General features: G+C 49.3%; 8 protein-coding genes across 8 annotated transcripts; 3 read left to right on the top strand and 5 right to left on the bottom strand.

The window, feature by feature from the left end:
• Positions 1-389: 389 nt before the first annotated feature.
• Positions 390-5,458, top strand: PV10_04695 (uncharacterized protein; the record flags this gene model as incomplete). Its single annotated transcript, XM_016369270.1, has 8 exons — positions 390-1,130; positions 1,211-1,543; positions 1,612-1,923; positions 1,979-2,363; positions 3,348-3,810; positions 3,863-4,768; positions 4,845-5,176; positions 5,245-5,458. 8 exons carry the CDS (start codon positions 390-392, stop codon positions 5,361-5,363), a joined length of 3,591 nt encoding a protein of 1,196 aa, XP_016225058.1. The 3' UTR covers positions 5,364-5,458.
• Positions 5,459-10,549: 5,091 nt separating this feature from the next.
• Positions 10,550-11,951, top strand: PV10_04694 (uncharacterized protein). Its single transcript, XM_016369269.1, has 4 exons — positions 10,550-10,802; positions 10,906-11,068; positions 11,149-11,423; positions 11,494-11,951. The coding sequence occupies exons 1-4, from the start codon at positions 10,575-10,577 to the stop codon at positions 11,899-11,901; spliced, it is 1,074 nt and encodes a 357-aa protein (XP_016225057.1). The 5' UTR covers positions 10,550-10,574; the 3' UTR covers positions 11,902-11,951.
• A 3,965-nt stretch (positions 11,952-15,916) lies between these two features.
• On the bottom strand, positions 15,917-17,955 carry PV10_04693 (uncharacterized protein). The gene is made up of 2 exons (XM_016369268.1): positions 17,718-17,955; positions 15,917-17,665 (listed from the first exon to the last, which is right to left on the bottom strand). Exons 1-2 carry the CDS (start codon positions 17,893-17,895, stop codon positions 16,062-16,064), a joined length of 1,782 nt encoding a protein of 593 aa, XP_016225056.1. The 5' UTR covers positions 17,896-17,955; the 3' UTR covers positions 15,917-16,061.
• Positions 17,956-18,204: 249 nt separating this feature from the next.
• Positions 18,205-18,764, bottom strand: PV10_04692 (uncharacterized protein; the record flags this gene model as incomplete). The annotated part of the gene is made up of 1 exon (XM_016369267.1): positions 18,205-18,764. Exon 1 carries the CDS (start codon positions 18,679-18,681, stop codon positions 18,205-18,207), a length of 477 nt encoding a protein of 158 aa, XP_016225055.1. The 5' UTR covers positions 18,682-18,764.
• On the bottom strand, positions 18,747-19,843 carry PV10_04691 (uncharacterized protein). Its single transcript, XM_016369266.1, has one exon. It carries the CDS (start codon positions 19,585-19,587, stop codon positions 18,955-18,957), a length of 633 nt encoding a protein of 210 aa, XP_016225054.1. The 5' UTR covers positions 19,588-19,843; the 3' UTR covers positions 18,747-18,954.
• A 597-nt stretch (positions 19,844-20,440) lies between these two features.
• On the bottom strand, positions 20,441-23,691 carry PV10_04689 (uncharacterized protein). The gene has a single exon (XM_016369264.1). It carries the CDS (start codon positions 23,506-23,508, stop codon positions 21,451-21,453), a length of 2,058 nt encoding a protein of 685 aa, XP_016225052.1. The 5' UTR covers positions 23,509-23,691; the 3' UTR covers positions 20,441-21,450.
• Positions 20,594-21,427, top strand: PV10_04690 (uncharacterized protein; the record flags this gene model as incomplete). Its single annotated transcript, XM_016369265.1, has 2 exons — positions 20,594-21,077; positions 21,141-21,427. 2 exons carry the CDS (start codon positions 20,594-20,596, stop codon positions 21,425-21,427), a joined length of 771 nt encoding a protein of 256 aa, XP_016225053.1.
• A 113-nt stretch (positions 23,692-23,804) lies between the features above and the next one.
• Positions 23,805-25,890, bottom strand: PV10_04688 (uncharacterized protein). Its single transcript, XM_016369263.1, has one exon. It carries the CDS (start codon positions 25,586-25,588, stop codon positions 24,425-24,427), a length of 1,164 nt encoding a protein of 387 aa, XP_016225051.1. The 5' UTR covers positions 25,589-25,890; the 3' UTR covers positions 23,805-24,424.
• Positions 25,891-27,048: the final 1,158 nt, after the last annotated feature.

Raw genomic sequence — 27,048 nt, 5'->3', positions numbered from 1 at the left:
GATAGTTTTGAGACGTAATCCAAGTTATATCCCTCAGAAGGCCTTTGTGTATAAACAGAAGTTGATGAGGCATATCGCCTAAGCAGTGATACACTGGCGGTTGTTCCACTTTTGGAATATCCGCCTAGCACGGGGTTCGGCCCCAACTTGCCTACGCTCCGCCCCCGGGTCCGTCTTCATGACAACGCGCATCACCACTGGCTGTCGGATCTATTTGGAATGTATTCATGGGCTAGCATCGGGTTGACCGTAAGTGAACGAGGGGTTAGGGCTTATGTAGAAACCGTATGACTTGCCTCGGCCTGTCGTGAGATTTTATTCTTTCTTGAATCATCTTCAGTCTATAATACTCAATTGCATTCAACTTCCTGTAAGCCCCAAACACCAGTATGGAATCTCATCGAATTCCACTTGGAGGCTACATTTTCCAGCGTATCCGAGGTCTGGGCATCAAGAGCGTCTTCGGGTGCCCTGGAGACTACAATCTCAACCTCCTCGACCATTTGTATCCAGTGGAGGGTCTGAAATGGATTGGGACATGCAATGAACTAAACGCAGCGTATGCTGCTGACGGTTATGCCCGTACGCGTGGGCTGCCAGGAGTTCTAGTCACGACATACGGAGTTGGTGAATTGAGTGCGATCAATGGAATAGGAGGTGCCCGCAGCGAGTATGTTCCAATTATCCACATTGTTGGCACAACTTCTCGGCTGGCTCAAGATAAAAGAGTGATGATTCACCACACTTGTGGAGACGAAGGTTGGGATCACAGAACATTGGAAAAAGTGTCAAGTCATTTAAGTGCGGCTTCGGTTTCCCTGGACAATGATGAAACATTCACAGAGGACGTTGATCGAGTGATCGAAGAATGTTTCAGGACAAGGTTACCCGTGTACCTTCGTGTTCCCGCTGACACGCCCGATATATTGGTGGACAGCAGAAGACTGCAGCAGCCGCTGGATCTAGGCATTCGAAGTCCCGCTGGAGAGGAGGCTGAAGATGTGGTGGTGCAAAAGATCATTGCACACATAGAACAAGCCAAAAGGCCATGTCTCTTGGTTGACATGCTCACACAACGCTTTGGATTAACAGGAGTGGTATCAGAGATACTGGATACCACCAAATTACCGGTAAGACAACCAGAGACATCATTCCAACCTTGTCGCATTCTGGCTGCCTAAGAAGCATTGTTTTAATCACGTTCCACCAGGTGTTTGTAACCCCCCTTGCAAAGTCCATGGTAGACGAGACTCGGGACAACTTTCAGGGCGTCTACCAAGGGATCATCACTCCATTCAAACAGGTGAAAGCCGACTTCGAAAGTGCCGATCTTACTATCCACGTCGGACGCTTTCCTTCCGACAGTAATTGCGGAGGGTTCACGCAGAAATTTGGTGGCGATGTTATCGGCCTCCATCCTCACTATGTCTCTGTGGGCAAGGAGAAGTTTGATGGAGTGTCCTTTGTTGGCGTCATGCAAAAGCTTTCCCTGAGGCTAGCGTCTAGATCATTAAATAATGCTCAGACCTCCTGGTGCAAATCTGTGAGTAACTCTCGAGCCCTTCAAGCACTTTGGAATTCAGGTTGCGCTGACTTGACCTTCAACTACAGACGAAGCCAACAGTCGCTAGCGCTGAGCTCGAGAAGTTGCAAGGTCAACTGACTCAAGCCCACATCTGGAAAATTTTCAATCAGATCTTGCGCCCTGGAGACTCTGTCATTGCCGAAGTTGGAACCTCTCAATTTGCTACTGTTGGCATGTCACTGCCACGAGACTGCCAGTATTTTACTCAAATGTTCTACAGCTGTATCGGTTTCACTGTTGGGGCAACACTGGGAACACTCGTGGCGCGGGAAGAAATGCAGAAGCCAGGTCGGGTTTTCCTCTTTGTTGGTGATGGAAGCCTTCAAATGACCGTTCAAGTAAGAGCGAGTTCAGGTTGCCTGCGCTTATACTGAGACACTGACTTGTTGGCAGGAGATTAGTACCATGGTCCGCAACGGATATCGTCCCATCATCATCGTTATCAACAATGAAGGCTATACGGTAGAAAGAGTCATTCACGGGCCTGCAAAGATTCATAATGATATTGCGCCATGGGACCATCAGGTGATGCTTTCGTTTTTCGGCGGAAGAGGAAAGTCCAGGTCGTACTCGGCCCGTACCTACGCCGATTTGCGACAGGTTTTGAGCCACCCAGACTTCCAGGAGGGAAAACAAATCCAGATGCTAGAGTGCCATCTTCACAAGTATGATTCGCCAGCAAATTTACTGGAGGTTGTGGATACCGCCACAGCTGTGGCCGCGAAGACCCAAAAGTTCTTCGACCAAAAGGCGGGGAGAACAAGGTTGGAGCTCGATGGTACATTGACCCAGAGTGGACTAAATAGCAGAATTCGAGATTCAGCACTTGGATCAAAGTTGTAATAAGAATGGCAGTTCCAAAGACTAGTAACAGAATGCCAATGGGATTTCAAGAATCGGTGTCACGTATCGAGTCAATTTCTGTTCCACTTCTCGACTTTTAACCACTAACTGTGAACTGATCGGCGTCCAATCCGTCCAGGGATCTTCGATTCTCATTCTCTAGCCAAATAACCAATTGTTGGAACCGTCCCGCCTATTCTCCTTGGCTGACATGCCGAGGCACCAATAGCCTTTCCTCTGTTGCCCTGTGACCACTGCTGTGGTTGAAGGATCTAGGCGATGCATAGCGGCTTTAAAGCTGACAGGCTGCCGAGGCATAATTTGGCGCGAGCCCCGCGCATTTCACTTTCTCACTTGCTAACAAGCAGCACAATACCTAGTTCGCCATCATTCCTGAAATTTTCGCCTGGGACTAGAGCCTCAATGCGCTCGAACGTCCTGAAGCAGGGCGTACAGTGTACATTTAAACCGACAACTGATTCCTACGAGACACCAGTTCGAAACAATGGGACCCTTTGAGGAGTTACCACACAATGAAGCCATCTGGGTTGCCCCTGCAAGCACCGTAGACAGTCGTCAGCGTGCATGTGATGAGTGCAAACGGTGGGTAATGCGCCGAATTCTGGCTGGTGTATGCTGACTCGATCACAGGAAGAAAACAAAATGTTGGGCTATGCCTTCGTGAGCATGATGAGGACAGGATCACTGACTAGACTAGGTGATATGCTGAGACCCAAGTGCTCTCTTTGTTCACGAACAGACAAAACCTGCATTTTCCCAGACACGAGTCGAAAGTCGTTACGCAACTCCACCAATCAGAGAAAACCACGTCCCAACACAAAAGGGAAACAATTAGGTTGGTATTTCCTTTATTACGAGATCTTCGGATCTAATCCTGTGGAAGCTGACAGTAAGATAGACAGACTTCTGGCACTTCTCGAGTCACGCGTGGAACAAAACCATTTCGGCGATAGCACTCCTTCGTTCGATCTCTCAGCGACAATGCAGACCGACTTAATGCCACCGCCGTCCGGTTCTAGGGTAGACTCTCCCCCGAACTATCATCTAAACCATGACCTAGGGTCTATCAACGCGCAGCAGGGCGGGACGTCCGTAATGATGACAGACCATTCTTTCTGGAGCTCTATCATGTCTCCGGGCCAGCATGTTGCCCATCCAGATCAATTCCTTGAAAATACGCATTTCAGCAATGGCGGAGTTCCTGGGAACTTATCGGATCTATCAATGGAGCTGGACATGCCTCAAGCAGGGTCCAGCATGTCGAGTCAGGATGAGTCACTGACCGCTTTGCAATCCTCATTACTGCCCGCCAATAGCCCAGCGAGCTCTATCTCGGAAACGAACATTCCATATGATGACCTGTGAGCGTCTGATTTCTGCTGCCTCGCCGGTTTGCTAACAAATTGCGTCCAGGCTTCAACTGTACTTTGAGAAGATTCAGCCTTTTCTACCGATGTTCCACCGACCAAACTTTGAGCAAGAGTTTCGAGGGAAGATCGACAAACTGAGTCTTTCAACAAGTTCAACGTCTCGAGAGTCAGCATTTGTGTTGAATGCCATGTTTGCACTTTCGGCACGTTTCTCCTCAGCAGACGCGTTTTCAGATCGTGGCCGTACTACCCGCGGAGAGCCATTCGCCAGGCGAGCGGAGCATTTGTTAGAAAACCACAATTCGAGCGCCATAGGACAGTCGTCACTCCGAATTCTACAGGGATGTATCTTATTGGCGTGCTATCGACTTTCTTCGGGAATCACTTCACGCGCCTGGGTGCTGACAGGACTTTGTTCACGAATGGCTTATGAGCTTGGACTCCACGAACTGGACCGCGAACTGATTTCTGGAGATGTGTCATCACCACAGTATGTATTGGAATGGGTTGAGCGGGAAGAAAAGCGCCGTGCATGGTGGTGCTGCTATGAACTGGACCATTTGGCATCAACACTTACCTGTCGTCCTTACGGATTGGACCGACAAAGGACTGATATTCTGCTCCCTGTCTCCGACAAAGATTGGTATGCCGGCGTCCCCGTGGCCTCGGCTTCATTAACACAGGACCCTCTCATGGCATGGCAAAGCCTGGTAGACTGCCCAAATCAGTCTCTAAGGGCCTGGTATTTGGTGAACCTCCATTTGGTTCGGCTGGGCCACGAATTGCGCGAGCTTGACACGGCTCGTGCACAGAAAGATGTCCAGGATTACAAACTTGCTGTTAAATATTTTTCACTAGCCCTACCACCTTCATTTGATATCTGCTCGGGCTTGACAAACGTTGGAAGTGATTTTGGCTGGGTCATAAGCACCCACATCATGCTTCAGAGGTATGTTGCATTGTCACTGGGCTATCGCTGGTTCGACTGAATGAATGTGAGACTTTGCTGATCATGGGTATCACAGTTGCTTACTAGCGACAACTCGTCACGAAATGGCTATGGAAATCAATAGTCCAGCTTCAAATGCGTCTTCCCCAGCAATGATTGAGAAATTGAGGGACTCTGGACACAGCCAGACAAACGAGATCTTGTCCGCGATTCGAGCGTGGTCACCTAAATCGATGCCGTTCTCGCCTTTCTTAGCCTGCGCTATCGTGGGTCCACATGCCATCCACGTCGAGAACTGTCTCTCTGGATCATCACAGAACCCTAATACTTCGAACGACGATTTTGAGATGATGAAACTTTGCCTGAAACGCCATGCTTGGTACTGGGAACTTGGAGAGCTACTTTTAGGTTGGTCTTGCCCACCTTCTTCATGGACTGACTATGAGAAATGCTGACTATTGCTGCTTGACTATCAGATATTGTCCAGATCTGTTCAAAACGTCGCGTTTCAGAACTGGCTACTTTGAGCGTCACCGAGAAAGAGACGCTGAAGAGGGTACCACTTCTTGCACCATCCCCTATCCCTGGTGGATGAGGTATCCCATGAGCCATGCGTGAAACTTTATGAAATGTCTCTTGTGGGCCCGCGGGGAGATTATCGCAACTCATATCACGCACCTCATATTATAGTAGTGTAAAATAGTCCACTTGTTGTAGGGCGTTGTGTCATAGAGAGGTATAGTGGTGGCCGGAAGCCCCCCTTCATGACTGGGAACGCTCTCCTATGGATCATTCTATCTACAGGTGCCAGATACACGGACCCCGTATGCCTGACACAGTAGGCTCTGTTCGAGGCCCCTTTACCTAGGATTCATACCCGGGAACATATGCGAGGCTTCCCTCGTCCCAGCGGGAGGGGCAGGGAGTGGCACGGGAGTGGCGGTTTTTTCTTGTCCTGGAGGCCCGGATTCCGAGAAACGTCCAGTTCTCCGGGATTTGAACAGATCAGTTTAAAGGCCAGGCCTCGCCCCCCTACGAGATATATCCGATCATTCCGGGTTCAGATTAACGATTTAAGAAAGATTTCACTTCAGCGTTGAGTCTCAACAATCTCCAGGCTTCCAACTATCAGTCAAAGACAAAGTAAATCCTACTCAAACAACGATGACATCCGCAAAGGCGGGACCAGTGGTCAGCCCCAACAAACTTGCCCATGTTGTTCTTCAAACCAACAAATTCAAAGAGATGGTGCAGTTTTGGCACATCTTCCTCGGCGCCAAAATCGTTCACGACAATGGATTTCTCGCCTTCCTAACCTATGATGATGAGCATCATCGAATCGCCATTGCTGGCTTCCCTGGTGTCAAAGACAAGGACCCCACCACCTCTGGGTTGGCCCATATCGCCTTCACTTTTGACGGTCTGAAAGATCTAGCCGACTCCTACGAGCAAAGAAAAGCACACGGCATCGTCCCATTCTGGTGTATCAACCATGGTACCACCACTAGTCTGTACTATCGAGATCCTGATGGCAATGAGATTGAGACTCAAGTGGACAATTTTGATGACAACGCTGATGCTACGGAGTATATGTCAAGCCCTGCATTTATGGAGAATCCATTTGGCGTGGAGTTTAACCCCGATGATCTGGTGGCCCGCGTACGGTCGGGGGAAGATGAAAGACAGATCAAGAAGAGGCCGGATATTGGCCCAAGACATCATTTGACTGAGAGAACAGTACCCCCACCTACTTTGAAGACAATGCTCTAAGCGTAGCGGTTTATAGCTGGACCTCCGGTTAAAAATGAATGATATGGCCAATTTTTTGAAAATCAAGATAGATGCCTTTCGAACAGTCCGCAGTAGACAGCGACCTAGCTTCAGTAGGCGTTGTACTTCTAAACCACGGCGGAGTGATGGCTAGGACCCGTTCCCCAGGTTTCCGGGGGTCGTTGAATCCAGCCAACCGATCCCCTGTACTTTTTCCCCAGGTGGCGCGAAGGATGGTGGGCCCGGAGCGGAGTTGATGTTAATCTTCAAACTCCGCCGTCTCCAAATATTGAATTAGGTTCAGCCTCATTGTCTCCGGGTCCGTTATGCAGCATCGCCTGACACATTAGACACGGTCGTGTTCTTATGCATGTCCCTGCCGGCTTTCCCCATGGGGCACATGGAGACCACGGCGGTAGTATACGGTGTGGGATGTCGTTGTGAAAGTATGGAATGCGCCGAGGCATTGTCAATCATTCTCAGCACTAAATACTGTCGCGTCGATCGTGATCTTCCTCGCCCGTGAAATTCAAGGGTGATTTTATCTACGCAACGCAGGTGAGCAAGGTCAAAAAGACAAACAATGTCGGTACAACAACGTGAGATTGAGCCGCTGAATGTGGTGATAGTAGGATGTGGCCTAGGTAGGTCACCACCGTGCAATTCATATTTCTGTGTCCTGGAAGTGTAATTTGTGTGCTGATCTAACTTGGGATACAGGAGGACTTTCATGCGCCATACAATGCATACGACAAAAATGCAAGGTCACCATCTTAGAAAGGGCTCCCGAACTTCTGCCGGTATGTAATGGTCGATATCTACTTCTTCACGCGACGAAGCAAGTCAAGATACTGAAAGGCACTCTTTTTTAGATCGGCGCCGGAATTGTCGTTCCACCTAATGCGACAAGGGTTCTTGGTCATTACGGCTTGGTCGACTCATTGCTCCAGAAAGGGGCTGTTCCAATCACAGGAGCTCGATTCTTGAATTTCGACGATGGCAGTATTCTATATCAGCGGCGCAATAGGCTGTCGCCCGAGGCTCAAAAGTTGCCTCTCGATCCCGCTTGGTGAGTCATTACCTAAGATAATTTGATAATGCCAAACCCACACGGCCAACACAGCAATAAAGACGAACCTTTGGCTGATCAGCTCAACAGCGTGACACACCGAGCAGACTACCATGATACGCTTTACGAGGAGGCCGTGCGATTGGGTTGCACTATCCGCCTAGGCTGCGAAATGCAAGATGTCAATTTTGAAGAGCCGGCCGTGATACTGAGTGATGGAACCGTTGTAGCGGCAGATGTGGTTGTCGGGGCTGATGGTGAGGACACTTCTACTCGTGGAAATTCGGGGGAATAACCAAAGATCGCATAGGCCTCTGGTCAACATTCAGAGAAAAGGTACTGGGAAGGCCCGCACCGCCTAAACCTACCGGAGACCTCGCATATCGGATGACCCTATCCGGAGAAGACATGGCAGCAATAGATGATGCCGACGTCCAAGAGCTGCTGAAGGTCAATATGTCCACAGTGTGGCTTGGTCCTGACAGACATTGTGTCATGTACCCAATCAAAAAACGGACAATGTGGAATCTGGTTTTAATGTAAGTAAACTGGCTTTCAGACCCCACGCCCATAATGTTCTTTCGGAGACTTACTCGCTATGCGATTTATTTAGGGGTCCGGACAATATTCCAGAAGGCATTCGGACGCAGGCTGCCACACTTGAGGAGATGCGGAGCTGCTTTGAAGGCTGGGAACCACGGTATGTTGCGCTACATGACGAAGATTCTTAGACCCTTAGTGTTGATGCGTTCTTTGTAGGCTTCAGAAAATCTTGTCACAAGGTCATTCGGCGATAAGCTGGAAGTTGTTACACGCAGATGAGTTGGATATCTGGTCCAAGGTTAGCAGCAACTACTTTCTGCATGACAATTAGCACAGTTGACATTAACACCTATTCAGGGCTCATGTGTTCTCCTCGGTGATGCATGCCATCCCTCTCTCCCATACCAAGCACAAGGAGCAGCTATGGCTTTGGAGGATGGTATCACTCTGGGTGTCTTACTCGGCTCCCTCAATGAGGCGGCTCTGTCATCTTCGTCACAACAAAGTGTAGCACAACGGAACACCTACATTCCAGAATTGCTTTCTCTTTTTGAAACTTTAAGAAAACCAAGGACAACTTTGAACCAGAAAGGGTCCCAAAGCAACCAGTACTGGTATCAAGCCAGTACGCCAGAGGACCGGGAACGGCGAAACAAAGTCATGCTGGCTGCAACTGGTGAGGGAGAATGCGAGTGGAAAGGCGCGGATCTGAACTACCAGAAGCAGTTGTTGGGATTCGATGCGAAGAATAGTGCAACCGAGGCTTTTGATAAATGGAGGAGGAAGACTCAGTCGCCGATTTAGACACCAGGGAGAGACCAGAGGCATTGATATTAGAGAATTTCTTTGCAGATTGGGATCTTACAAATGCGCCTGCCCTTCATTGGCATTCATGGGAGGAGGCGTCAATCAATCATCTTACCAGTCCTTTTCTTCTGCATGCACATGCCACCACGTCTTGACACATTTCTCGCTCCTCTGGTTACGCGAGCTAGACTCGAGTCTCAATTACTCCCTTTGTCATCTCAGTAAAGAGATTATCTTAGGCAAAGTATCGTTGTGTGGGATTTGCGATTGTTAGAATTCTTGTCCAGAAGAGGCCCGCCTCTCCCAGGTTAGTACAGAGCACGCAATCAGTTATTCTTTTTGTGTGAGCCTAGCATATAGTGCTGCAGTCCTGTGTCACTCGAAGCAACTGTTCTGTTTGCTGACCATATCACAAAAGATCGTTCTGGGTGCGAGACAGACGGGAACAGAATGGCGCATGGCAGATTCGAGACTACCTACATTCGTCTGGCCGGTGTTTCGCGATACTTTCGCCTGGCACTGCAACAGCATCCGAGTGCGTGATAAAGAAGTGGCTCCGTGGAGGTGATTTTAAAGCATTGGACTCTCCAGAATGATGATACTTGGCGTCCCTATGGCTGGCAAGACGACTTTGAGAACTATCCGAGAGGACCATATTTGTGGTATCAGCGATATCGTCGAGAAAAGGATGTTGCCTTATGAAAAATTGTGGGACATGCTCGCAGGTATCATTTGAATGTAGAGGAAAATCTGGTCGACCTGACTGTGTGCACCGTATCACATACGGGATAGTCCAGATTCCAAAGGAGGTGTAAGTCGAGGCGACAGTGGCAATAACAGTCGCCACGGTCCAGGTGTGTTGTTTGGCGCAGCTCGACGTGCACCGAGGAAAGGAGAGAAATCCAACTCGAAGGGGATCTCGTCGCGAGGAGGCGAACATTGCGGTTAAATTATACCGAAACTCTGACTCTCCCCGTTACGTGATGTTGAAGATTACAATCTTGGCGCGCTATAGTCCGTTTCCCGATGATAATCAAAGTGGGTTTTTACCGCAGGGCCAAAACCCAGGATGAGTTGAGGGCTCCACATGTATCCATTATGGATCCCCGGGCGAAGCAGATGATTGGAAAGGAGGACAAGTCGGTTCCCCCAGTTATTGAAATCAGGGTGCTCAATCGCCTGATTATCTAATTGCAATCATGCCTGTGCCGGGAAAGTTAGCTGAGGAATCGATTCCAAGTGAGTCTAGTCAGATTCTAGGGCAGCAGATTTCAACGATTAAGACGTGGATCTGCCATGTGGCAAGCCGGGTGGCTTATCAGTCTGCACGACTCTAAGCAGGCTGATAAGATCCCTCGGGACGCCCACGAGCTATCATACCTTTGGCCTGTGCTTATCTGATATCCACTTATGGGGACTAGCTATACAGTACAATACCTGGTAGCGTGATTCTCTCCCGCTGCGAAACCGGATCCAAACAACACACTCATACGTCCAGTCATGTGATTGTCGATCTCAACCGTGCCGGTTATACATGTAGGAGAAACGTTACAAAATTGTCCTTTGTCCAGAGGGCATTCGCTGGCCGATCAACAATTTCAAAGTCCAACAACAACCATGGCTGCCACAACCACCACGACAACAGCCCAGAAGGGCCCTTTCACCCTCACTTTGAACAATGGATTGGAATTGACGGTGCAGTCTAACGACCCCATCGATGCAGATGAGATTCCAGTTATCGATATCAGTGGAATCTACAGCGAGAACTTGGAAGATCGCAAGGCTGTGGCAGAAAAGATTAGGGAAGCCGCTCACCGCATTGGCTTCTTCTACATTATTGGACATGTGAGTCTTTTGTGCCTGTGATTCCTTAACCGGGAAGAGAGAGATACAAGGCCAAGATGGTAGAATGTTCAATTGCTAACCACGCTCTTTGCGATTTGCACAGGGAATTGATCAGAAGTATATCGATGGCACATTCTCACAAGCAAAGAGATTTTTTGAACTGCCAATCGAGCAGAAAATGGAGGTCTGCACCGACAAGGTTCCAGAAGCCTACTTTGGTTACTTCCCCATGGCCAGATATAACAGAAACCAGAAGAAGTTAAATGGTGAGAAGCGATGACCCCTTCCAGTGCCATGCATGCACTCACGGCGTTTACTGTTACATGTACTGACTAATATCCTTCAGACTTGATGGAGGCATACAACTGGGGCTACAACCCAGAATACGACGAAGAGGCCAAGAACAAGGAAGCCGTAAAGACCGAATTCGATCAACTGTGGCCAAAAGACGTCCCTGGCTTCAAGGAGGCCCTATACGAACACCACTCGAAACTTCTCTCACTTGCACGACGTATGGTCCGAGTCTTTGCACTGGCACTACATCTGCCAGAGAACTTCTTTGATGATTATGTCGACAGACCAGAAGCCGCTATGCGTATCGCTCATTACCCACAACAAGAGGTTAGTTCTAATATCCTCGTTTTCACTCTGATTTTGATATCCAGTAAATTAATGTATCTCTACTCCACAGGCCTCATCGCTAGATCAACTCGGAATCGGAGCCCACACGGACTTCGAATGCTTCACACTCCTCACACAAGATCACAACGGCGGCTTGGAGGTCCTGTCCAAGTCCGGCTATTGGATCAACGCTAAGCCCATCCCCGGCGCCATGGTGGTCAACATTGCCGATTGCCTGATGAGACAGACAAACGACTACTTTGTCTCGACTGTGCACCGTGTGGTCAACAAGACCGGTGCCGAACGGTACTCGTGCCCCTTCTTCTTTGGGTTCAACAAGGACAAGAAACTCGAGCCCGTGCCAACCTGTGTCAGCGAAGAGAATCCTATGAAATACCCCATCATGAGCACTGGAGATTACTTGAAGGAACGAGCTGCAAAGTCCAAGAGCAGCGCAACTGCAACCAAGGCGGCTTAGACTGTATAGTACCTTTAGTTTCATGAATATAGCAATTTCACAATTATGAGTGGAAGGTACTTAACCTACCTTAGTCCCCACGTAGGACGTACAGAAGTACACTACACAACACGCTACTGATCATATGCCATGTGTTCTTCTCCTCGTATGAGCTATTCGTATTGGGGTCACTCCCCAGTATTCAACAAGATGGCATCTTCCGGCAGGACACTAGCATGACACTATTCTAAACACGTTCTTTTGTTCTAGGGGGTCCTCCTAAAGTCAGGAGACTGGACCCCTTTGCTATAGCTATCAACCAGCCAAGGACCGATAAATCAATTCCAATAGATTGATAGTTATCTAAACCAGCCTTAAACCAATCACAACAACATCTGATACTAAAAGTGTATCTTATCCATGCCGTCAACACATGATCAGGCTGAAATGTATCTATTCAAGACAACGTCAGCACACCTGATAGTCCTTATTTTAATTCTATCTGATCAAAGGATAAGAACTGATCAAGCTCGTCAACCGCGACAAATAACCTTTACCCAAATATCTGAGACAAACTCTCCTCTCAGTCCACTGTATCATTATGTTCGGCGTCAGCTCCCACAATACAAAGTTCAACCTCTCTTCTCAAAGGGTGAACACCGGTCAACGGCCGGCTACAAGTTTCTTTCCCCACGGGTCCATTCCATCTTGGCAGCGGTCTGTGCTGGCCAACGTGGCAAATGTCGAGCAGCGAACCCTACAACCTATCACTAGGGAGTTTCTAACTACTATAGACCGTCCAAGACAAGTTTGATGATAATTAATTTCAAACAAGGTCATGATAATATCTATCTTTGTGTGTGGCCAAGTGTTCATGAACCACCTCAGGACTAGGTAAGGTACCTAGCTAGCCACCTTAGTTGCCGGTTTTGGCGGAAAAGAAATTCCGTAAGAAACTCATACCAAACCTTAAATACCCGCCAAAATGGGTATTTTCAGGTGGAAACCTCCCGATACCGAAAAAAAGGAGATCCACATCACCGTGCTCTCGTGACGAGTCAGTTGTATTGGCTACCCGTACGTACCTTGGGTACTCACAGACCCATTCCCCCAGTGAGAGCGATAAGAAGATTGGAATGAAAAGAATCTTCAAGCCCTCTGTTTGGTTCGATATGTTATCTTGGTCCTTATCTACTGGATCTCGACGAGTATGATAAAAGACACCCTCGGTTTAGAATAGACGCGGATTTGGGCACCCGACAACCTTTTGAGTTAATGCCACACTATCTGTAGTTCAATCCGAATAGGTGATGCCGAGCGGATGAATGAATATCCTCGAGTACTACTCGTGGATATCTATTGATCGTCACATGGAAAAGTGGATCCCTCCTTCCTTGGAGACATGTCCCATACTGGAGAGGGCGGATTCGGGTTGGTTAGGGAGTGGGTGAGTGGGTAGATAGATAGGCAGGGCTTCCAAAAAACACACAAAAAGTTGCCATGTCGCCGTGATGATCGATCTCAAGATCTCTTGAATAAGACTTCAGTTTAGAGAAATCTTCTAAGTGTCTACACCCATCGACTTGCGAAGAAGTTCGCCAACGGGGTCCAAGGGTCTTTGGAAGTCACCCCCCCAAAAATTACCTACTAGGGAGAAAGACAGTAAAGAAGAGACAGACAGGTCCTGTCCCACTTACTCGCCCACCATGTTTGAAAAGGTGCAGCAAAAGTATCAGACCAAGATGGAGTCCATCAAGGCTAGCTTCCAGAGTTGGGAAGCTTTCCAGAGAGCCATCGAAACAGATGAGACGGCGCATGGTCGAATCGAAGAACGAACGATATGGAAAAACGAAGATTTGGATCTCACTCCTCCAAAGGGCTGGACCTGGGGTTGGTATGATTATGCTGCTTTCTGGTGGTCATATGGTAAGTGATCACAGCTGTCATCATTATTGGATGGCCGTATACTTGGATTCTCGAGTACCTTAGCCAGTACTGACTCAAATTCACAGGATTCTCTACTGGTGTGTGGAGTGTCGGTAGCTCCATGGTCGCATTGGGCCTCAACTCATGGCAAGGTATGCTTTCCCCCTTTATTATTACTCTATCTATATCTGACACATTCGCTCTTCTCAATAGCCATCATCTGTGTCTTCATCTCCCATACTCTCGGTGCCATTGCCATCTCTCTCCATTCTCGAGCCGGTGCCAAATGGCATTTTGGTTTCCCCGTTGAATGTCGTGTCAGTTGGGGCATGTACGCCAGTTTCTTCCCCATTGCAGTTCGTCTGCTTGTCGGTTTGATCTGGAATGCCGTTCAATGTCTTCAAGGTGGATTCTTCACCTCGATTCTTCTTCGATGCATCTTTGGCTATAAATGGCACAATATCCCTGCTGGATTCCCAGCTTCTGCAGATATAACTGTCCAGAAACTTGTTGGTAAGTGCCCAAAAGAAAAGAAAGGGTCAATTCCCGTGAAACTTCTCGACTAATTTTCTTTTTCCTTCTTTTTCAGGCATGATTCTCTTCGTATTCCTCACTTCACCATTACTATACCTCCCACCGGGCAAGATGCGACGACTCTTCACGATCAAATCCATCGTTCTCCCCCCTGTCGTCATCGGTCTTTTCGCATTCTGCATCGTCAAAGGCCGCGAAGCCGGCTTCAACCCGGGTCGATTCACGGCCTCCAAACCCCTTTCCGGATCAACTCTGGCCTGGGTCATGCTCTCTGCCATCAACTCGTGCATGGGCAAAACCTCGACTCAAGCCGTCAACCAAACGGATTTATCTCGCTACGCACGCACGGCCACCGCGCCGTTCTGGTCTCAACTGATTGCACTGCCATTCGGAAACACGCTGTGCGCTGCACTCGGTATCTTCGCCACCTCGGCCACGCAACAAGCCTGGGGCGTCACGGTCTGGAACCCATGGGATCTCAGCACCGAAATCCTCGACCGGTATTGGTCTGCTGGCGCCAGAACGGGCATTGCTTTGCTGTCCATGGGATTCATGTTGTCCATCTACGCGTCCAACCTGGGTGTCAATTTGTTTCCCTTTGGCGCTGATGTCACGGCCGTGTTTCCTCGATACCTCAACATCCGTCGTGGCATGTATATCTGCTATTTCACGAGTTTCCTGCTCTTCCCATGGAAGATCCTCAAGAGTTCGACGACATTCTTGCGTTTCCTCGGTGGATACAGTATTTTCCTGGCCCCGCTGTGTGGTGTTTTCATCACGGATTACTATGTCATTCGAAAGGGTAATATCTGGGCCAAGGACCTGTATACTCCTGTTCCGGGATCGGCTTATTGGTATCATTATGGTACTTCGTGGCGATGTGTGGTCAGTTTCATCGTCACAGTGGTGATTTTGGTGCCTGGCTTTGCGGGCCAGTTTGGTCATGATATTGCGACTGGTTGGTTGCATATCTACAGTTTGGGTTGGGTGCTGGGTTGCACCATCAGCAGTGTTCTGTATTGGTCGTTGTGTCAGCTGGGTGATTTTGCTACGCAGGAGCGCAAGATGGGTTGGGAAGAAGCATATGACCAACAGGGCATGTTTGCTAACCCTGGTGCGGCTGATGCTGCGGAGTTTTCAAACGGGGTTGTGGTTGAAGGTCAGCCTTTGGAGGATTCTAAGGTCGCGCCGGTCGTTGAGGCAAAGTCAACTTTGTAAAGGGTCGACTGATAGCTGTCGGGTCATGCTCATTACTTCGATTGGTATGTCAGTCTCACCTTGATATTTTCAGTACAGATATGTGGAGTAGATGTCGGGATACTAGTTGGCAGTACTTGTGACTAAATATATGATCCATACATTATTACATGACGGATAATTGTTAATTTTGGCGCTTTGTAAAGATGTTCAGGAGGACACCGCCCAGTGAAACAAACTATCGGCCGTGCCGTATAAATCAATGAGTAGCAGAAGTCCAAAGGGGAAGAGGCAACGGAATAAACTTATGGGACGATTCCTCTACTACTTTTCCAAGTCGGAAATTCCACGCTCACTCGTCATAGGACTCATGAGGTGTAGCTCTAGACTCGAGTAACCTAAATAACACCCACAACGCCTTGCTTCTTGCCCAATCATGTCATCAATAGTCGATAATGTCCTCAATCGCAATCTCTTGTCTCAAAGTACCGTGAATGCTATTGCGTCCCTTGATCCCGTCTCACTTAGACCGTTACCCCTATCCCAAACATCTCATGATCGGCGGCCACCTTCTTCTTGAACATACCCAGATCTGCAATCAAGGCTTCCATTTCAGCTTGCATCTCCTCGGCCTCTCGGTCCATTTCCTCGTCAAGATCTGACTCTGTCTCAGGGTCTCCTCCAGAAGCGGTGTCGTCTTCGTATATCATGTCGGGAGTGGCCGAGCGTGAAGTATCCGAGACAGGGCCTGTTTCTTCCTTGTTGATGACAATGGGGTTCTTGAGCTCTTCCACAACCAACTTCAGGTGAATGCTCAAGGCTTGCTTTTCTTCTTCGAGTTGTCTGACCTTGGACTCGGAGATGGCGAGCTTTTCCTCCATGATCTGTAACATGTTTTCGTACTTGGTCGTGAATTCTCGGATCTTCTCAGACTGGGCTTCCGCGCTGTCTTGCATGGCCTTCATCACAGTGGCGTTACCATTCTGTTGCTGTTGATTTAGAGTCCAGCGCAGTGCCCGGATGGTCTCCTGCATCTCATTGATCTGTGCGTCTTTTTCAGCGGACGACACATGATCCTGGTTGACAATGGCTTTAGTGCGTATATTCTTGGCTTGATCTGCATAACGCAGCGTCGACAGTGTCTCGTCGTAGTCTGTGGGAGAAATGCACGCAATCATGGCTGTCTTGGAATTTCCTCCTAGGGAGTCTTTGAGCAGCCAGGTGAGGATAGAGTCGCGGTAGGGAACAATGTCCCGATTTTTGCGATGGGAATTATTCGTGCGGGAATGTTTGGGGTCGGCTAGAGCGGCGATGACTCGACCCAACGTGGTCAGAGACTTGTTGATGTTGCCACCTTCACGGAGACGTTGCCCTGTGGCTTCAGTGGCCTTGGCTCGTTCGGACCCGGCCAAGTCGACCAGTCGAATGCGTGCCAGTCGCTCGGTGGTTTCGTCAGTTCTGTAGTCATGGTGAATTTGCTTCAACATGATGGTGAAGACGGCATGAGAGCGCGAAGACGTGTCATTCATCTTGGTTGCTGCAGTAGTCCGAGAGCTGTCTCCCATTCGCATGTATTTGAGGATCTCTCCATAATTCTTGACCTGGATCTCCGTCAAGTCTTTGACATAAGGTCCCTCGGTTGGTGATTCTCGGATCTTGAGGTATTGAGGAGGATCGGTTCTTGGCTGGAAGAGATCGCGGACATGCTCATTGTATACTTCAAAGTATGACACTCTGACGCTGTAGCTGATATTGGCACTTTCATTGGATTCAATTCGCTGGAACAGATCTTCGCATGTTCGAGGAATCAAACCGGCTTGTTCGTCTTTGCCCATCATTGTGTAGCTTTTGCCTGATCCGGTTTGGCCATATGCAAAGATGCAGGTGTGGTAACCTTCAAAATTGTGGTCCAGAAACTCTTCACCCAGGGAATTGTAAACATCTTCTTGAGTGGCGTAGTGCTCATCATCAGTGTTGTGTGACCAGAATGAGTTGTCAAAGGTGAAGGTCTTGTCTTCCATAACTTTTCGGGCTGTTGGTTTGGCGTCATTTGAGGGAGGCACGCGTAACTTTGTGGTCTGAGTGTCTGGGTTCATTTCGATCAAGCATGGAGAGCCTTTGTCGATTTCTATGGAGGATGATTAGCAGTTTATCGGTGAATTCATGTCCGTAAAACTCACCTCGCGGAAGAAACCCTCTGACTCTTACAACAACTTTGACATTTCCCCCCGGGTTCAAATTGGTCGGTGTCATTGGAACATTGACAGGTGTCTTGGACCGCAGAGATGGACTTGAAGCGGTTGAAGCGGTTGGAGTCTGAGACCTGGCGTTTTGCTGTAGGATGCGAGCGGGAGCCATTGCCGCGGACGACTCGTGCAATATGAAGATGCACTCTTGTAAAACAATTGAATAGCGCTGCCGCAGGGAATAGTACATGAGAGAGTGGGACAATACAGATTGGTAGAGGGAGGACGTGGAGCGGGTGCGGCGGATTGGTTGGACTGTGCTGAAAAAGGTTAGTTCCAAACAATGACGCCGCCAAGACAAGTCGGCATTTTGTGCGAGTTGCAAGATCGCACACTTGAACATGCACACTCTCTCAACATGAATAAATAAGTACTCCGTATTGATCGAGCAATAATCTGTCTTAGTCAATGAAGATGTCGATCACAAACTGGAGCTTATCGGTGTATCAAAGAGGTTCTGCCCATGGGCTTGTGCGTAACGATGCCGCCACAAGGAAAGTTGTGAATCGGTTCGAATGTCCTGCAGGCCACGAGCGTGGGTGTATCTCGCTCCCAAGAGATCAGAATATCCCGAAGCCGAAGAAGACGCGTTCTCTTCAGCATATGTATGCTTGAGGTGAGGCAATGGCTTCAATGCAGGATTGCTTAGTGCTTGGTACCGTCGCAGAATGTGACCGTGGTTGTGGGGGTCGGAGGGGTATCTCTTCTGTGCCCGAATCGTGCGAACGGCGCGAATATAGGTTCTTTGATATATCTTGTGGTTACGACGTCGGTAGGCTAGATGTTCGGTGTACACTGCCTCGGAGATGAATGCCTTTGCCCCGAGAATGGCTGCAACTATCCAGGCACAAAGGATGATGGCTTCCCAGAGGTGTAGACGGAAGTCCTCGGAGAGCATTGTTGTCGATGGATAGTGGAGGTATCAGGTTGCTTTTACGCGTGAGGATGTCTTGTGGTGGAAGAGAGATGGTGGAAGAGAGATGGCTCATGGAAGAGATTAGGATGCGCCTTCACAATTGAATTTGATATGATGATACATGCAGGTGCGCTCTTTCCTGATTGCACGATATGATGATCGTTCCTCCCTCATTGGTGATGGCGTAGTTGCGCCTGCCTTGTTGGATGGGGATAGCATCAATTCATTTCTCTCCCTTACGAATCGATACCTTCATCATCCCAGCTCTTCAATCTTTCTCTTCTTCTGACTTGACTCTTGTTCCCCCATTAAATGAGCCATGACACCAGCTTTACGACCACCCTCTGGGCTTGCATCCCCGTCAAGAGAATCCGGGGTTGATGAGGATGCAAACTTGATGTCATCTTCATCTTCCTCCCTCCCTGGAGCTTTCTCCTCAAGGACCCCGAGATTCAGATCCATTTCGATATACGTTTCCTCATCGTCAGATACCTGATCCAGTCTCTGATGTCGGGCTATCTCCGGGTTTTGCAAGTCGTTGTTGGCCTTCTGTAATTGTGGAAGGAATGCTTTTAATCGAGTCTGGAGATCGTTTGTGCCAGAGAGCTCTGACTGTAATTGATTCGAGGATTGTGACTCGATTGAGTCTGCGTCATCGTTTTGCTGGTCGTTGTCATCGGCAGAATTATCGTCATCGTCGTCTTGGGTGCTTATCTCTTGCTCTTCACCGTCTTCTGAGATGTCTTCAATCTCACTGGATGAAGTGCCTGATGACGACGTCTCATCGTCGTCCTGTGCTTGGGTTGAATGCAGGATATTCACTGCTGGTCTCTCTGGGTTTGACGTTTTTCGCCGTTTATTGCCAAGTTCGACCTCATCTGGTGACATGTTTCTACCGAAATCCTAGAGTTCCTAGTGAGGAAGGAGAACTTAAGAATACCTAGGTTAAGCAGGTTCAAGTTAAAATTTGATGTGCGATTATCATGAGAAATCTCTAGACATGCCAGTTTGACCAGTCTCGTGTTGCTGGGTGGGGAGGGTGAAGAGCAGGTTCCTCGCTGACTAGATAAATGGTAACAGGTGAAGGATGTGGATGTATTAGTGACTAATTGGATGTATAGTAGTTCATATGCATCAACAACTGGACTTCATCATGTTGTATGGATGGTTGGAAGAAGACGGCTTGGATGAAGAGTCTTGGACGATGGATCTTCCCCCAAAGACGCCTAAACGTGTAACATGTTCCTAACCCTAACCCTCATTGGCCGCCTCGCCATAATAGTCTAACTTGATGAATAATAATATTCCCCTCAGCCTTGTCGTAGAGATAATCACTATATATTTCGTATTTCGTATAATTGTACTTAGGCATGTATAAAAGGCATGTTAGGTATCCATCGTCCGTAGGCATCTCAAGACCCATCCATCCATCCATCCATCCTCCGTGAGATCTCGACCCCAACAAGCGCCAACAAAGTACGTCAAGACCTCCCTCATCCTATCGCCCCCATGGGCGCGTAAATCCCGTCCCAATGTAAATCTAATGTTTCATGTAATCCCCGTCACTTTCTTCTCGGCGGCAACGATTGAGATGAGCAAAGAAACATGAGACATCTAGTGTAATGCAGTCGAGATGACGACTGCACCCACCACTTGGAAGACTGGGGTTACGTTAACTGTCCTTGTCCTCAATTCTAATTTCGGTTTAAGTACTTGTGTGAATTTGAGAAGAGACATGTTTCTTCGTTTCTACACTATTGTCACTAGAAGTTGATGCTAAGTATATTCTTTCGTTCCTTTGGTACAGAACATTTGCGGGATAGACAGGATCAGGATCAGGGTCAGGGTCAGGGTCAGCCGGATCGACGAAAAGAAAATGACATCCTCCTCAACAATGACGATACCGTCCTCGTCAGTCACCACCACCACCACAACTACTCCAATGGACACAGTCGACGCAATGTCAAGGTCAGAAGATGACGGGACAATCAGACCAACTCTTCCTCGCCGCTCATCTTCGCTCCACAAACAAGTCCTCATCAAGCTCCGACCACTACCCTTCCAATATGTCTGGGATGTATGGCATTCCAAACCCGAGTCCCACGGCATATATCGATGGACCATGTTGATTGATCATGTTGCCGATATTGCCGCTTTTTATCGCACATTCAACAATCTACCGTGGCATCGCCTCCAATTCAAGGATACCATCCATATCTTCCGCTCTGGCGTGACACCCTTGTGGGAAGATCCCCAAAATCGGCATGGTGGAAGTTGGTTGATACGAGTTCGTTCGGAGAATGGTCGTGCTGTCAGACTGTGGGAGGAAATCTGTTTATTGTCTTGTGGCGGTGAATTGCAGGCTGCCATCTCCCATCGTATGTATGCCCGTTTTTCTTGAAATCTGCCCTGCAGTCCAGTTGACATCTAGAAACTCCCAGAGCATGATCACGTCTTGGGTGTTTCTTTCTCTCCAAGACAATTCTTCACGCATATCTCCATATGGACGAAGAATGGTGACGATGCACAAAGTCTCAAGGTCATGGAACGAGCTATTCTGAGAGGCTTGTCTCCAGATCTGCGCCCGACATCCAAGGCTGAGCTGAGTTATCGGAAACATGCAGACACATTGTTTAATGCTGGCATTGTTGCTGGTTTCCAGTCACCCGATTTATCAAGGTTGCCAATGTATCCTCCGCTTCTTCATGCTTCTTCCGATATCGTCTGAGTGCCGCTTTTCCGCTGACGACGCTATCGTCCGGGTACATAACGGTCAATCTGAACTGGATCTCGGTCTCGACGTGTTCGACTGCGATCTCGCTCACGTCGTCGGTCGTCTTCTTTGTCGTCCCTTCGGCTGTCTCTTCTATCGTCTCGACGGCGTGGACTTCGATCTCGGTCTCGGTCTCGGTCTCGGTCTCGATCCCTATCGCGTTCCCGCTCTCTATCACGATCTCTGTCACGATCTCTGTCACGGTCTCTGTCACGGTCGCGGTCACGGTCACCACGATCTCGCTCTCGATCACGATCACGATCACGATCACGATCACGATCTCCACGAGCTCGGCTTCTGTCTCTCTCTCGCTCTCTATCTCTGTCTCGACTCCGGTCGCGGTCTCGTTCTCGATATCTGTCGCCCCTGTCCCTATCTCGATCACGCTCGCGATCACGGTCACGATCGCGGTCACGGTCACCACGTTCGCTCTCTCGATCTCGATCTCGGGGTCTGCGCTCACTGCGATCTTTATCACGGTCTCTGTCACGATCTGCATCTCGGTCCCGATCCCTGTCGCGGTCGCGGTCGCGGTCTCCTTCACGATCACGGTCGTCTCCTCGATGGCTGTCGTATAATCTTCTTGGAGGATCTCGGTCACTGTCGCGCGGTGGGCGCCGGTCACGATCTCGCTCTCGTTCGTGTGCTGTGCGATGAGTACCTCCTCCAGGAACATAGCGATCGATTCCCACTGGCGAGGCTGAACGAGGTCTTCGAGCGCTGGTGGCAGGAACAGGTGAAGAGGGGCGACTGTTGGCCTCACCTTCTTCACGCTCTTTGCTTACTGCGCGTCGGCTTGGGCTTTCTGCCTTCTTCTTGTCATTGTCTTGGATGGATGATCGGCGTCGTCGAGATCTGCTTCGTCGGTCGGAACCACGTGGATTGCTGTCTCGAGATCGTTCTCTCTCTCTTCTTCTTGAGAATCTGTCCAATCCAGACCTGCGTGAAGAATCCTGTACTTCTGCCTTGTCGAAATCATATTCTCTGCGCTCCTTTGACTTTTCTGCCAGTTGTTTGCCCTCGTTGAGGAGTAATTCCAGTGCTGTAGCCTCGAGGTCCTTGTCAGTTACCGTGCTCTTTTTCGGCTCGGTCACTTCTGCGCGAGAGTCTTTTCTGCTGCGCCGGTCTCGTGAGCGATCGCGAGACCTGTCTCGGTCCCTGTCACGATCACGACGGTCTCGGTCTCGGTCTCGGTCGCGGTCTCGATCTCGATCTCGGTCGCGGTCTCTCTCAGCGTCTCGCTCTCTTTCATACCGAGCCTGTCTCTCTTTTCGCTCCTCTTCACGCTTTCGATGGCGTTCGTCCCGAGCTTTGATTCGCTCCGCTTCACGCTCTTCGTCTTCTTTACGTCTCTTTTCCCTGGCCGCCTTCCTCGCAGCTTCCTCTTCTTCTCTCTTCTTCCTCTCCTCCTCCTCTTTCTTCGCTTCTTCCTTCTTCCTCTTTCTCTCCTCCTCCATCTTGATCTTCAACTTCAGTTCCGCCGTTTCTTTGAGTAGTTGTTCCATCCGAGCCCTGTTTTTCTCTCTTTCATTGACCCTTGTCTCCGTCTCCTGCTGGTACTGTTCGTCTGTTTTGGCGCCAGCCTCCTCTTCCTCAGCAGCTTTTTCTTCTCCAATGTCGGCGCGACGAATCTCTCGTACGCTTTCCAGGACAGCCGATAAATGCTGGGCAATCTCCGTGTCGATCCTGCTTTCGACATCCTCATAGATACCACTTCTGTCAACTGCGCCCTGAATCAGCGTTGCAGCTTTGCCTCTTTCACGGCTCAGTAGTTTCACGTCTTTTTCAATCTCTGCTTCAGCAATCGCGTGGATTGAATCCGTCAAAGCCATTTTGGCGTCGGATGTATTGTACGCGGCCCATACTTGTTTGCGCAGACTGTCGTAACCACCTTGTTTTTTAAACTTGAGCAATAACGCATCAATGGCCGTGCGTTTCTCTTTGACTAGGGGCAGGTCGCTGATCTTGAACCGTGGACGTAGTGAGAAGGGTTGGGAGCTGGCATCCTGGACGTCGGCCATGACAGTGTTGGCCATGGCGGCCAAATCGTTCGTTCGAAATGAGGTTCGTCTTTGTGTTCTATGCTCCAAGTTATGGTAGATACGCGGTGCTTTGACTCATGGGTCAATAGACCCCCGCATGAGTTTAACTCGTTTGCGCTCAATACTATTGGTGGTACTGATCTCAAAGTGTTGGGTTTGGGATGTATTTCAGAGGACAGCGAACGACGAAAAGTCGCGGTTCCTCGAAACTGCGCGTCGGAAGAAAACTTCGGGGGAATTGACTTCGGCGGGCCGCAGGGTGATCAACTGCAGGCAACGAGCGATCACGTGCTTCATTCTGTCACCAGCAGTATTTGCACAAATATGAGACCAAAGAGCCACGAAGTCTTTGATAGACAAAATTGCATACATGACTGATAAATACCCTTTCCGTGTGCGTGAAGCCGTTTAGGCTTCGACCCGGGAATATTTAGTACCGATATAAGGCCTTTATTGTACACATATGTCCTGGGGATCTCCGTCCCACCACAAACAATACAACCAAATTGACCCTTCCCACCATCCGAATTCCATGGTCGTATCAGGGTATCTCAATATTGTTCAACCAGAAGGTTCATCGAGCAAGAAACTCCACAAACCGTCCCCCAGGGATAACTCCGGCGAACGCTCGTAAAAACATCACGTTCAAAACACCACCAACTCTCTTTGCATGCCCTTTACCTGTTGATACAAAGACGACTCCTTGGATTCTCAATCCCGAATTGGCCCCGATGTATGTTTCCCCACTCCAGATGGTCGCCAGGTCGCTCTGTTCTTCCGCACAACTACTGAAGTCGCGATAAAAGTCAGAGCAAGAGCTGCATAGACAGCAGTTAGGAGTAAGCAATGCCGGTGAAGACTTAGCAAGACAGATAAACCTGCCCACTTCCACACAAGGCTCTTAAGAAAATCATTTGAACATGGAGTCAAAGTCGATCTCCATACTGTCCATGTTGTCCATGTTCAGCATGCCATCATCAAGAGCGGTGTCAAAGTTCATGTCGTTGGAGTTGAGGAAATCGTCGAACTCATTGGGTCCTAGAGTGGGAAGACCAAAGTCGGTGGTCATTGCCGAACCCTGAGGATATGACTGAGACATGTTGTTTAAATCGGAGGGTTCCGTCGTGGCCCCAAGGTTGAAGCTGTTGTCGTCGCCACTTTGGTTTGCGTACGACTCTAGTCCACGTAGAAGGGATGTCTGGGAGGGGTCCTGGCCGGCAGTCATGCCATCAGCATCGACGTCGAAATTAAGGTTGAACGGCATTTGAGTGTTCGAAGAGTCCATGAGGTCTCCTGCAGAAGCATCACCAAACATGGAGACAAAGTTGAAATCCTCGTTTGCCGTGGCCGGCGTGTCTTGTAGGTTGGCTTCCATCGGAGGGAACTGTGTTTGGACAGACTCTGGTGGAGGTGGTGGAGGTGGAGGAGGAGCGGATTCTGCAGGTTTGGGCTGTTTGGGAGGCACCTTTGCAGGAGCATTTTGACTCTGCTTGGACTCAGGTTGGCTCGATGGGGGCTGCTGAACAGGCGTTGACGTGGGGGCCTTTGGCTTGCCCTTGTCCTTAGCTTTGTCAGGCTCTTTGGACTTGGACGGGTCCGACTTCACAGGACTCTTGTGGGGGAGGCTGGCTGGAGTGATGGGAGGTGTCGGCTCGACTTGGGGCGGGATGGTTGGTTGGATGGCCTGCACGGAGGGCAGGGGCTCCTCTGGTTCATCTGTTTTGACGCGCTTGGAGGCGCTCTCTCTGTCGACCGATTGTGAAGGATCTCGTAGATCTTTGGACTCGTCTCTTTTTCGTTTTGCATTTGCCGCGGACTCTTCTTTTGCTTTTGCCTCGCGACGGGCTTTGTTTAGGGCCAGTTGGCGTTCAAGGTGCCATTTGGCATCGAGGATCTGGACTTCACAGTCGTCTAGAGCATCCTGAAACTTCTTTGCGGTCTCTGCTAAAATGGCTTTCGTAGATTGGGCGTAATTCAGAGGGTCTTTCATGGCATAGGCGATACGGGTGACGGATCCATTGAACATGCCTTCGACGGTCTTAACTGGATCGTAAGGGGGTTTTGTCGAGGCCATTGCGACAGCTGGTACATTTAAATGGTCCGAGGGGTGACAGTAGGGTTGGTAGACACGTCAATAATATGGACAAAAATGCGCCCAGCACAAACACGAAGGAGCGCGATAGTCAGGTCATCGCCATGAGGTTGAATCGACGAGGGTGTCAGGATGAGGACAAGAAGGAAAGAGAAGATGTTTGAGAAAAGAAATAGCGAGTCGATGTTGCGGATGGGAGAGGAAAGAGAGCAAGGCGAATGAATGGGATGAATGGGTTTGATGTGAAGATTCCAAGCAAAATCAGCGCAGCAAGTGACTCAGGTAGTACTGGGTGGCCGAGTCTGGAGCTGGTCGACCTCTGACTAAGAAGAGACCAACTAAAATAGGCGGCGATTGCGCTCATCGAGTAACAAATTAGGCGGGTTGCAGGCTTGAACCCTAAATGGCCCCAGCCCTACGGAGTACAATTGGACCGTAAGGGGCGAGAAAGCTTGAGTGCTAGGCGCCTCGGGCGCCTCGGCATGTGAAAACGCCCTATAATATAAACATCAAGGGACAGAGGGCAGACGGAAAGTTCCCTACATACTTTTTGTGGGCTATATACTCGGATATGATGGAGAAATCTGGCTAGGGGCAAGTTCTGACTGGCGAAAGATGACGATGGCTATTCAATCAAGAAATCAATAGTCGAAGATATTTCTGCAATTGGGGGCCATTCAGCAATCAGATGGTGTAGTGATTGCATGGGTTCAGCTGTCAGAATTGGCGGAAGTTGAGCCAAACACGAACCAAAGTCCAAGACAATGGATCAACACGCGGAGTCCGCCACAGAATAGGTAGCCTGAAGAGTCCTCTATCTGTTTGTTTAAGGCTACCTACGATTATATGTTCGTGACGCTACATGAGCATGAAAACGGCAACTGTCTGACATCTTGAAGTCGGTGGGTGCATGTTGTTAGCGTACCTATGTAGCTATCCATTTTGGCTGGAAGGTAAAGGAAACCCCTCATTAGCCATAACTATCGCACCCGTGGCGTGTCCCTGGGCGTGGAAGCTACGACGCCGCCTCAGCGCCTCGGCCCCCATGATGTCCCTCCATCCAAAGTTTGCATAGGCCCCTCGGGCTGCATCCACAGTTTAGGCAAGGCCCGAGCACGCGCCCAGCCGTCAAACTTTACCTTAACTACGGACCGTTGGCACATTTGACACCTGAGGGATCATCAGCAACCGCAACCTTGCGTCAACGGTACCAGATTGGTGTCTGTGAGTGTGCATACGGAGTATGTATGACTGTGAGCTTTGATGGATTCAAACAGATGATGGATCGAAGTCTTTGCCATGACTCATCAAGGTCTGTAGATGGACAATGCACTGTGTAAAGGCAAGGCCTGGATATTTTCCAGGTCCATCGAGTGGGAACTGGGTCTCCATGTGGCTCTCCAAGCTTCACCCCTCGCCCATGAATCACTGAGTCCAATAAG

Source organism: Exophiala mesophila, assembly GCF_000836275.1.
Source record: "Exophiala mesophila strain CBS 40295 unplaced genomic scaffold supercont1.3, whole genome shotgun sequence".
Classification (NCBI taxonomy): Eukaryota; Fungi; Ascomycota; class Eurotiomycetes; order Chaetothyriales; family Herpotrichiellaceae; genus Exophiala; species Exophiala mesophila.
The sequence above is the reverse complement of the archived record's forward strand: the minus strand, read 5'-3'. Positions and strand labels throughout refer to the sequence as shown.